General features: G+C 40.6%; 1 protein-coding gene across 2 annotated transcripts in view; it reads right to left on the bottom strand.

Annotated features, from left to right (window-relative positions):
* Nucleotides 1–6,147: 6,147 nt before the first annotated feature.
* The window catches only part of syde2 (synapse defective 1, Rho GTPase, homolog 2 (C. elegans)), a 44,354-nt gene continuing 37,740 nt past the window's right edge, over nt 6,148–12,761 (bottom strand). For both annotated transcript variants that reach the window (XM_034146428.1, XM_034146429.1), the window contains exon 8: nt 6,148–10,015. In XM_034146428.1, coding sequence (XP_034002319.1) covers nt 9,312–10,015 — 704 coding nt within the window. In that variant the 3' untranslated portion in view covers nt 6,148–9,311. The remainder of the gene's footprint in view (nt 10,016–12,761) is intronic.

Here is a 12,761-nt window from a genome sequence, read left to right as displayed (position 1 = left end):
CTGGTTAGTCATTATTGTACTGGCTGATGCAAAGAATGTTGTGCAATTGAGTAAGCTTGCATGCAACATAAACACCCGTGGCATTTGGGGCTCCACAGATAAATGCAGAGAGCTTTGCAGGGTTAAGCTCCACTCACACTTCTTTAATGTTTTGGACAATGGGAAACACTACAGCAATAAACCCAGTGAACCCCCACCCCCTGGCATTAAGGGTATTCATGATGTCAGATTTTCCTTGGTTGATTTCTTTATCTATAAGTCTAAGAGATTTCCCAAACATAAAAAGATGAAAATAAATCCTTAACTAAGGGGGGTGTCTATAGCCTGCAGTCCAATTTGTATCACCAATTCTTTAAAGTGTTCAAGCCAGATCCTGGGAAACAATGTGAGCAGGTGCTGGGCAGGAGGGGCTGTAAATCTGGCCTGGCGAATTAAGCCATTGCCTTGGCATTGTTCTGGTTGGCCTCTTAGCCGCTCCTGCTGGGGTGGGTGTTAGGTGGGGTGGGGTGGAGTGAGGGTCTGCTGCCTAAATCTCCCAACATGGGGGCACCCTGCATATTTCACACACAGTCAACCAAGTTGGATCGCAGATTTAGACAGAAACACGCAATGTCATGCTGGAGAAGGAACAGGTGGTTGCCTCTGAGAAAAATATTGTTTACACATGTTTCTAATTGTTGTCATCTCCGTCAGAACAACACATGTGCATCTAGTTACAAAATAGCCTCAAAAAGCATTTCCTCAGCATCTCTTTAAACTCAAAGCAGCCGCTGAGTTGCTAAAATTATCCCCAGTTAACTCGTCAGGATATGTTTTGATCGCTGTAAACCGTAAACGCCGGTTAGTTTTTTAAAGGCTGTGGGTAGGTTTCATTAGTTGACCCTTGACCTCATAAGCGATCAGGTGACCAGGGACCACTGCTGTGGAATGTTCCCTCTTGACTCCTTTTCATTTTCTAATTTCAAAGCTCTCAACAGTTTGGATTCTTGTCATTTCTACCAGCCCCGAACCAATTTACACAAGTGTGTGTGTGTGTGTGTGTGTGTGTGTGTGTGTGTGTGTGTGTGTGTGTGTGTGTGTGTGTGTGTGTGTGTGTGTGTGTGTGTGTGTGTGTGTGTGTGTGTGTGTGTGTGTGTGTGTGTGTGTGTGTGTGAGACAGAGAGAGTGTTGACATGAGTATGTCCAGTGTGCAGTCAAGAATAGAACATGTAAAAGTACAGTTTGAGAAAAATAGACTTGACTCAAAGTCAACTTACTATTTTTTTCTTTTGAGTTATGAACAATATCTCACAGTGATTATTTGTTTTCTGAGAAATTATATAATATTGCGACGTGGTAAGGAGCTCAGGAAAAAAATGTGCTTAACATTATTTCGTCAGACTGTAAAATAAGGACTCTCTAAAGAGCTTGGTGCTTTACACATGCTGCATCTACAGTTGACTGCCACAGAATAAGATCATCAGTAAACCTTGAGTCAAGATTATTTTGTCTAGTAGTATTTCCAAGGTAAGGAAATTAACTCTCATGCTTACTATAGCAACGTCTCTTTCTATCTTTCACTACAATTTAGAAAGGCATTCTTTTGAAGTGCTGTTCTTTTGTAAAGTACTTCTTAAGCCCTAGTACAAAAATAAAGTCTGTTATTATTGAGGAAGGACTTCCTCACAGGCAGGGGATTCTCACTCAAGCTGTGCCAGCCAGCATAACTGACTGATGCTCCGCCACCTGATCTACATCAAAAGAAAGCCCTTCAGTGAGGAATTATTAATAATATTTTTACCAGAGGATTTCAGATTAAGGTGCACATTGGAAAGTGTATCATTTAGTATCTGGGCATAAACCCAGACCAGGATGCAGAATCTTCAGAGTACGATCTGTCCTCTGAACTATCAGTCTTTATGTCAACATACAAAAAAACCTTTAGGCTTCTATGGAAACTTTCAAATGTATTTTTAAAATACTTAAGTTAATTTGTCTGTAGGAGGTTCACACATAAATGCTCAGTATGAATTGCTATAACTTTTCAATTTCTTGTTGGATTTCTTTCTAGAACAAATAGTTCCACATTTGTGGACCTATTTGCTATTTAATTAGAACATCATCAACTCACCTGTATCTGTTTGTCGGCAATGAGGCCACCACCAGCAGCCAGTTAGCTTAGCTTTAGCTCAGCTCAAAGACTGGAAATAGGGAAACCGAGTCAGAAATAGTCCGGCACATAATCCCTGTGTCGTTTTGACACTTCAGATTATGTATAGTTTACATAACAAATTGTAAGTGAGCTTTAGCAGTGTGAGTAAGTGAATGTTGCCAGCTTTGGGTATGCTAGCTGTTAACCCTTTTCCAGTCTTTATGATTAGTTAACCATCTGCCAGCTGTGAATTATAATATACATGATAGTGGTATAAGTTTAGGTCTTATACAAATTAATTTAACTACAAACTATGAAAATAACCATATTTACTTGAAAGATGGAACTATTTCTTCATAAAACGTGGATATCGTCACTAGTACTCAGCATCAAGGAGACTTCTCGAGCAGCAGGCAAACTAAGTTTTACTGCTGACAGCTGGAGAGTGCTCTGCTGACAGAAGGCAGGCGATAGCATACACTAAAATACCCACTGTGTCACTCCACTTCCTCTGCGGGGAACACAGTTATCACCGTGCCTCATTTCAGCATGATGTTATTGGCTGGTTGGAGGATGAATCGCTACAAAAGGTACGCCACCTGCAAGTTTATCAAACCACGGAGGCCCAAATCTTCTCATTGAGACCGACCACAGCTGCTGTCAAGGCCTCTTTTCAGTCTCACCTTTCACATTTCTCTCTCCTATCAAGCGGAGCAAACCCTCACCCTCATCCTGTCCTTGCGGTGAAAGGAGATTGCTCTCGTCTGGAGGAGCAGGAGGGGGAGAGGTGATGAGCAGCTTACTTCTAGGAGGGATTAGCCTTATTAAAATGAAATAGTCTAGTCCTGAGTGACAGAGCAATGGAGGTGGAGGAGGGATGAGGCAGGGAGGGCGGAGGAGAGGGTCTACGGTGTGTGAGGCCCGGCCCTGCAGGATCTGAAGCACCGCTCCTTTGTGTTCTCCTTCCCTCCATTCTTCACTTCCACCTCTCACTCTCTCCTCATCTCCCCCCCCCCCCCCCCCCCCCTTTCCTCTGGTCTGCTCTCTCATCATCACCGCGGTCCAGAACAGGCGGATCTGTCAGCGGTGCGTCAAGATATCTACCCCGAGGCCCTCAGATGAGCTGCCAAGTACAGGGGCTGGACTGTAGTGGAACAAAAGACCCCCATCAGAAAAGCTGGGACCTTGGTAAAATGTGTTTAATAGCCCTCCCATTGAAGGACACTGCATCTATGGAATGTGTGCCCAGCCCAGGGTCACAGCGTAAAGTTTCCCAGCAATTACCCAGGCTTAGCTCACCATGCATGTTTATAAGGAGTGAATGGGGAGTATGCACTGCAGAACATTTACCGAGCTGAGCCTCTTAGAACACGTCCAATGAAAGACATGCAAAAGGCTTGAATGGTTGTAATTGGTACCTAATGACATGTATACCGTGGTAATCCTTGTTATGTGCGTAAAGCCAGTATTGAATCAGAAGAGGAGAGTGCACAACATGTGTGTGTCAGGAGGAAGCTGATGAGTGGAAGCAGGTGTTTTCAATTGCCTAGTTAACTAATGGGGGTCAAAAGGTCTTCAAGTGTATCAGAATTAACACAATGACAATACAGGTTTATGCTTATACACACACATGCATTTTAAATTGATATGTATTATTTTGAGACACTACACATACTTGATACTATTTCTGGGTAAAAGCTGGAGCTAAGACAGAAAACATATCTTGTTATTGAAAGTTCATTGGAAACAGTAAGGCTTATACACAGCTCAACATAAGTATGCACAGGTGACTCTTGTTTCCTCAGGATGTGATTCCTGCCGCACACTCTGTGTTGTTTGCCTTAATAGTTTTAACAAAATGAATCTTTATACATCGTTTTAGTTTGATGTCACCAACTGCTTCACTTGAAGGTCACATGGACGATTTTAAATGTCTGCTTTGATGTCTCATCACTCCTTGGGTAAGGTACTCGAAGGCGCAATTGCTCCAACCTTTCGTTTTTAGTGTCACAGGTAACACGGTACCGAAACAGAAGTCGGTGTGTTTTTGTGGTTGACTCGTTGACTCGTTGACTCGCAGCCATGCTGACTCAAAGGTCAGTAGAGATTTAGGGAGTATAGCAGTGTACTACGAAGCCAGATTAATTGGTTAGGAAGTTATGTTGAGACCAAAGCCAGTGTTTAAGGTGGCTCGCTTTTAAACTTTTAAAACACCAAAAGCCTCCTTTTATGAAAACAAAAGACAGGTGAAAACCACTTTTGTAGTATGTGGTATCTCGACTACAGGTTTGGGTTTTGTCAGCTAAATCAAAGAAACCCTGGCTCCTTTAAGCTTGCCTCGTAGTAAACCCCACAGGCGAAGAAAGGTCTTGTTTCACATGCAGATGGCTGTCAAGGATGTTTATCAGAAGAAACCCATATCTCCCGACACTCCCAAATTAGAAATGAACCAAAGTTTAGTTCAGTTCACTGAGTTCAGTATACTCCAGATAGACGGCTTAATATCAAGTGGCGACCCTGACTATCTAAACAGGCCCTGTTGATATTATGTCTGCCTCTGTCTTCATATGGGATTTCACTCTTGCTTTATTAGGACTGAGATAACTCCTTTGAAAGTCAAACATGGAGGAAGAACCTCTAAAATGGACACCTGACACTGAGTGGAGATATTCAAAGATTAAAATGTTGAAAAAATATATTGCAGGTTGATTGAATCCTCTTTCATCATGAAAAAAGAGCAAAAACAACTTTTCCCTGACAGAGACATAATTACCTGTGTTTATAATTACATACATTTTTTAACTGTCACTTAAATATTTGGCTCCATCTCCCAAAATTCCAGTCTGAGTGTTTATCAGGCAGTTTTTTCTTTACTTCAGTTGGGATATAAAACAGGGCTTGAGGGTGCAGGAAGGTATGCGTACATTCTGTACCCTAGAGCTTCTCATAGCTGTTGAAGGGAGCCATAAAAACATGATATGAACCTATAGTTACATCAAACAAGACTTAAAACCATTAAGTGATGAAAGGCCCGCGGCTGCTTAAGACTTCTTAATGCTAGCTGCCAGAGATATGAATCACTTGAAGTGGAGTCTCCTTGGCGCAGTGTTCATGGTCCTGATTTTAGATCTAATTTTGGAAACATACTTAAAATAATATTTAACTGTTTCAGCACACTGCTTTGGAGTGTACCGGTGGAACACTAGTTCTAAGTTAATTGCATATATCTCACAAGGGCTCCTGGTAATGTTTATATTTTATTTTTGGAGCAACAGTGAAAGTGCAGCCTTGGATTTTTACTGGACAGCTAAATGCAGCTGCATCCTGGGAATGTCCCTGAAGCTGGAAGTCGTTCTGGGAGATTCCCACAAGCCAACAAGGGCAATTCCCCGACTTATTTATCTGTTCTCCACTGAGGCTGGGTTACAATGCTCCCACAGCAAGGAGATGAAAAAAAAACACAAAATAACACAGAGTCCGGTTTCCTGAAGTTAAGGTCAGATTTCCCCCAATAAAACAAAGACAATGTTTATAATAGTTTGGGTAAATGTGGCTGCAGTGTCAAGTCATTTCAACAAAAGTGTTATGATTTCTAGGCCACATGCAGAATACCAGGTGTTTTTTTTAAATACTGTCATAATAGTTTTTTAAAGAATGAATTCCAGGCTTGTCAGTTATGTGTAGGGGTGAGAAAATATTACTGTTCTATAAAAATATACATTTCTGACTGCAAATCATGATATTTTAGTACATTTTTGCACATAAAGTATTTTCTTTGTTTAGACAGCAGAACAATCAGATCGGTGAAAGATTAGTTTGAATGGCCTTTAAATCTGTTCATTCAAGGTGATATTGTGACATAAACCTTGCAGTTTTGTGGAAAATGTATACTATTAATGAATTAAATAAAAAGGAAATGTCTTTGAGATTAATGCTTTATTTCTTTTTTGGAAAATAACATCTTAATCAAATGATGGAATTTGTATCCGTGACAAAAAAGACCAAAATTTCACATGTGAATGTAAAATAATATACTTTATTATGACCATACATTTCTCAGGATCAATACAAAGTACTTTTCTGTTTTGTTTAGTGATGCTTTTTATGTGAAATCTTCTCTCCAAAGGACAAAGATGACAAGACAGAAACCCTCTAAAGTGTAACACAAAATTGAAATTATGCAGGTGCTTGTGAAATATTCTCTAAAAGAGGGGGAAGACATTTGGAAGATGCGAAGACAGACAGGAAGAGTACCTAATGTGAAGCCACAGCTAAGGAGAAACTGTGTGAGTGTATGTCTTTGAGCATCATTGAGAATGATTATTCATAAAAACATAATGGATCTTTAAAGTGTCTGCAATACTAAATCATCGTCAGCATCTGAATAATTGTAAGTCTAGGTGATGTTCTCCATGTTGTATTCTATAATGTAAATCAGGCCCTGTTTTGTTGTGTTGCCTAGACAGACAGATGGTTGGAAAGGAACCCACTTTCACCGACTGCTCAGACTGACAGCAGCATCCACAGCTTCACCATCATGAAGCAGCTGGACTGTTAGCAGGGTGGAACAGTGAAAATAAAAAGGGAAACCTTGTATAAAGTGTCCTTCTCTAAGCCCTATCTAATGTGTCTTTCCTTTAAACAAGTGTTAAAGGAAACACTCAGAGATATACATAAATGGAAATACATGGCCTTTCATAATTGTAAATCATACAATTTGGAAGTGTTTGAAACCAAATCAGTCTGTCTTTAAGTCCTCTGGAGAAAAGCTTGACCAGTGCAGTCATCTGTCTATTGGAGGAGCTGGGTGATGAACAAATGAGCGTACATTACAAAATAAGTATTTTTACACATAAATATCAAATACAAAGGCAGATGAGAAAGAGCCTTGTCAGTAAAGCTTTTGACCATGCAACGTTCAGTACCTTAAAAAAACAAAACACCAATAATCAGGAACACAGCTTAGTCCACCAGACACACAAAACAATGTCAAATATATACACAATACAATAAAAATATCACTTTTCTGCAAGAGCACAAGTTATCATATTTTTTACAGCTAAAGTTGTACCATTAGTCCAGCACATTAAGATGTGTACAGGTAGCTTGAAGGGAGGAAAAGCAACTATTGCTACAACACTACGAGGTCATCAGAAGTATTTAAATACACCATTGAAATAGAAGCTGTAAAAATAATATACTCCGAATACATTTATATAATTATATACATATAGGTTAAATACTGATCATTCTGAATCCCTGGATTGCTGAAAACGTCCTTTGTCGATTGAGGCAGCTAGCTTAGTCGTCTGAACCTCCGCTAACAGTTTCCACTGCAGTTCTGGAAATTGTGCTTCACATTTCAGCTGTGTCTATTTCACGGTTTTGCCAATAAAAGCTGGGAGAAGCAGAAAGAAGACTGGTTTGTTGAATTAAAGGAAAGGTTTAACATCTTGAGAAAATGTGCCTATTTGCTGTAGATTGATTAGCTAATCTTAGCATAGCATAAAGACTATGTGCAACACACAAATCAAAGAAAGATTTTCTGTTTAAATTACATTGAAGGGGTTCTGGTCACTTGTTTGCTCTTTTAACTTTAGAAAAAGCCTGGCTAGCCATTTCCCACTGCCTCCAGTCTTTACACTAATCTAAAATAAGCTAAGCTTAGCTAAGGAACTTCTAGCTCCAGTTGAATACTTGGCATACACATGGGTGGTATTAAAATGATCATCTAACTCACGCAAATTGTCCAAATTGTTAAACTATTCTCTTGAGTCTGAAATGAATTTGATGCCACATGAAACACCTTTTCCGTTTTTAGTTACAGGCTTTAGATCCAATATCTATGGTCTGTACAGCTTCCTGTGAACAGTGATTAGAGAGCTATTGACAATGTCTTGTTTTCAATTCTGACTGATGTATGTATTCCTGTGTGATGTTGTCTGAACATCTCACACAATGCAGAACGTAAATACATTTCAAGCGACATTCTTTCAAATGTATCTTTAAGAGGTGTCAATGGCGGCTGTTTCTCTGTCAACTCAGTCCACAGTCCATATATTATTTACTGCTTGAACTTTAATGACAATTCACACTACTGCCTGCCTCATAAGTGCATTATTGTTGAACAACATTTAGGGTTTCATATCTCAATAAAAAAGCTCTCTGCTGCCTTAAAAAGTAAAATCCACCCTTAAACAGAATGATCACACCTTCCTTGTATGATCTCGGTAGCTTTTACTAAACACTGTGTTTACATGCTGGAAAACAGACGGTATGAGCTAGACATTCAAGAGTTTTCCCATTCTGCACTAGAGACCATTAATGGTCAGTAAAACATCAGAATGTATTTTTGCCACGGCCAAAAGTGTAAGACGGCATGGTTTTGTTTTCTTGGCACAATATCTAATATAAGTACCTAATTAAATAACTTAGTTGGAAACAAATTTTTAATAGGAATGCCTAATTCATCCCATTAGTTTTTCCAACAACTGCATAAATATTGAATTATCCAGTGTCCAAATACTGCGTCAGAACCCCGTGTTTTGGAGGAAATCACTGGTATGTTATCGTATAAGTGAATACATTTGTCTACCAGTAACTTCACTTTAACAAATGTTGGCATTGGCTTCCAAGCGAGCATGAGTAGAGCCCCATAGTACCTAGGATAAATATGTACCGGCTTAAAACAGAATATACCACAGCCTGTTTCAATCTAAAAAACAACTATTCATAACATCATAGAGGTTATCCTGTTGGTTGTCAACACTGTATCACGATCACAAGAGGGGATGCATTTTATTTCAGGGTGGATTCTCCTCTAGACGTACCACCTTCACACAATTAAGGCACCTTTTAAACCCCTGAGGGTACAATGGGTTCTTCTAATAAGAAGAGAAGCAACAATAATAACATGGAACACAAAACCGGACTGAAACAAAACAACAACATAAAGTAAGACAGTCGACAAAAAAAACATTACGGAATGTCTATGGGTAAGGTACAAACGCCAGAAGCGCCCCGTTGCAACTCTTCTCCTCTCATCCTTTATTGTTTTTACAGCAGCACCATGCCATCCTCTCCTAGAAACCCTGTGTCTGTATCCTGAAGCACCTTGATCGGTAGAGAAGGTCTTCTCCAAACCCTGTCAGGCTTTATGAGTGTGTGTCTGTAGTAGGAGTCAGTACCCGACATTGAGCTTGTTCTTGTTGAGCTCTCTCTCCAGGTTTCCTATCAGAGTGTCGATGCTCTCCTGCAGGTCCTTCAGGTTGACTCTGTTGCTCAGCACAGGGCTGATGTCCTGGATCTTCATGTAGGCCTGATAGGTGTGCTCTTTGGGCAGGAGAGGGGGAAGGATGTGGTTGCACACCCTCTCCTCCTCATTGTCCTCTAAAGTTTGCACATTGCCTGAACTGTCACTCTCTTCTTGCGTCTCCTCCTCTTCTTTCTCATTTTCCCTGTCCTCCTTCACCTCTTGTTCTCTCTCAGGTTGCTCCTGCTCTGCAGAATCAGACTCAGGGCAGGTCTGCTCTTTATCTTCCTCTGGGTCTTCTTCAGGATTCTCCTGCTCCTCCTCAGCTGCCTCTGTATCCTCTGAGGGCACGTCATCATAGTCCGCCTCTTCTCTGTTGGGAGGCAGCAGAGTTTCACAGGGGAAGTAGCTCTCGCCGCAGCGGCTCCAGTCGCCGGCGTAGCGGTTGCTAGGGCTGTCCAAGCGCCCCGGTTTGGGCCGCAGAACGCCCGCCATCTCCGCTTCAGAGAGATTCAGGACCTGGGGACGCTCTTTTCTCCGCCTGATGGGAGGCGCTGACAGCAGGTCGGATGAGGTCAGAACCACAGAGGCTGCAGGGGGCTGAGAGGAAGATCGGCCAGTTGGGTCCACAACTGGAGGGGCAGACAGGAAGAGAGACCACAGACAGTTAATCAGAGACCATTTGAACTAATATCATTAATAAAAATGGTTTGACATTAACTTCGGTTAAATGGGAATATTCCATTCCGAAATGGACAAACAAATATGTTGCTACAGTAAGCAGCTTGTTAGCTTAACTAAGACAGGAAATGAAGACAGCTACAGATGATTTTGGGTGGATTTTACAAGCCTTAGAATATTTCCTAAAATGACACAATAATTTACAAAAGGGATTTTCTTTATAAACCCCCCCTCGTGATATGTAGCCATGCAGAAATGTTTACTTGCCAACTTCCTTCTGACCTTTGTGTGACTTTTCATTTGGTAAAAAGTAGTTTCAGTGAAAACTGTGCAAAGTGTTGAATATCATGAATGTTGTTTATGGAGGGTTAGACTGCGAGTCATATTTTTAATCTATGCTTTGAGTTCCACAAACAAAACAAAATCTCAAAACATTGGCACCAATTATCTGCGTGGCAATGTATCACAAGGGAGTAAATAAAAAAACATATTATTGCTTTCTAATTTGTGTGAACCGATTCTTTAAGCGTTACAAGTCGCCCTTTGGAAACTTCATGGTGAAACTGACATTTAAAAACATGCTGTGAAACACAACAAGCCTTTTCTGTAGCACAACCCCAGATTCGTCTGAATAAACCTATTTTGGGTAAACAAAGACATCTGCATAATCCAGCAATAAATTCATTTTGAGTTATGGAAGCCCTGACACACACCCGGCCAAAATAATCAAAGCATGCCATGCTGTGCTGAAATTCAGACAAACACATGCTGAAGTCACACCACCACACTCTGTGTCTCTGATGCCATCCTTCTGTACTAGTGGTTATCAACTGTTGACTAAATCAAACTTAAAAAGTTAACTAAACTGAAACCCTGTTTGGACATCATCTGACTGTGCCATGAAAGGGAAGAGCGAGCACTCAACACAACCAGCACAGCCGTACCTACACTTGTTGAAACCGCTAGCTCTCTCTTACTGGATTGGAAAGGAACAAAAAGCAAAATAGTGTTAAAAGTTATGGCTATAAGTCAGGTACAAGAGGTCCAATTTAAACAAAACGGAATGTTTTTTTGTCTGGATGGGTGTGAAAGAGTTTTGAAATATTATCTTTACAAAAACTGATGACTTCTTATGAACCATGGTGACTCTTTCATTCATCAGGAGTGGCAGATGCTGATGCAGTATTTAAGTGCATCGGTTGCATGCCTTGCAACTCTCTTGAGGCTAAAGCAATTATCACCTAAAACAAACAGAAATTATCCTCCTTCAGGAGACAAGGTGTTATTTAATTTCAGACATGATTCACTGATGACAGGATTAAAGCTATTAGCTGTCAGCAGAGAAAATTAAGGCAGGAAGCAGACGGAAAATGCTACTGTTCAAATAGGCAGAAGGTACTTTGTGTGCTGAATGTGTGTGTGTTTTTCAAGATTCAAGGCTTTTATTGTCATATGTACATAGCTACAGTGTAGTTATGACAATGACATTCTTAGGTCACAGGCTTTTGTCTGTAAAACCATGTGCTCACATCTACTAACACATACAACTGGAATTCACAATGATCACGCAACACCCCCTCAGCCTCTTCAGCACTCATATGCTCATGCTCTCTCACACTACCTGTAAATAGTGTCACTAGTGTCAGTTGCCCTCGCCTAAAGACATACACACTTGAGTCCTGAGCAACAATGCCTAGGAGGCTCTGGTTTATGTGTGAGAGGCGTGAAGAGGCGGCTGGAAATATCCCATAATGATTGTGAAATGTTAGGGTGAAGTCTTAGGGGCTTAGGGCTAAGGTTAAGCCTGGAATGTCTTTAATTATAGTCCAGGCGTCCTACGCTCTGAGCCGGGGAGACGGGCAGAGTTGGAAATGTACACTTAGGGCCTAAACAAAGGCTTGAACCTGGACTGAAGGGTTTTCAAGGTTGTTAGAGGTCATTATAGACACTCGCTGGGTGACATCAGCTGCAGACAGGAGGGCAGGACAAGTGCAGGCTTTTACTGAAGATTAAGACTATTATCTTGAGACAACTTGACCCCATTTTCCTTCCCTTATTGTCTGCGTATTTGTTCTATCCTCTAAAGAAGATGGTCCGTGTTTATCTTTTGAAGTTCAACTTGTACTTCACCGAGCTACCTGTAATTAAGGGATTCACAAATGTTGACTTATTATTATTATTCACATTCACTCTCTGTGTGGTTCTTTCCAAGTTGATGTAAAATAGGGTGCTTGGCTTTTGCAGTTTACACAGAGAATTGGTTCAACGTGGGAGTCTGACGATGTATTTAAATGTAGAGGCTAGACCAGACACAGAGTCAGTCCTTTTTCAGACATCAATCAGCAGATCTGTTGAAAGCTGCAGGTTACTGGAGAGAGCTCTGAGGATTTTAATTAATTTGTGTCTGTCCAACATGATGTAACAAACACTTTGAACTATTTCTTTTGAAACATAACATGCATGTGAATCTCGGAAAATGTCTGGCCTCGAGAAACGCTGACACAATGAGACTGACTTTATCACTTCATTCTGTAAAAAAAACTCTTACTTCCATTTAGGATTCAGTAAGAGGGATTAGTTTTGGACTGATGACCCTGCTTATTTAAAATTGGATTAAATGGATTTTCAAACAGTCTCATCCCTAAATGTTTAAAAAATGTTTAATGACCAACAGAGTAACACTCCGCCAAATACTAC

Source organism: Trematomus bernacchii, unplaced genomic scaffold (genome assembly GCF_902827165.1).
Source record: "Trematomus bernacchii unplaced genomic scaffold, fTreBer1.1, whole genome shotgun sequence".
Lineage (NCBI taxonomy): Eukaryota > Metazoa > Chordata > Actinopteri > Perciformes > Nototheniidae > Trematomus > Trematomus bernacchii.
The sequence above is the reverse complement of the archived record's forward strand: the minus strand, read 5'-3'. Positions and strand labels throughout refer to the sequence as shown.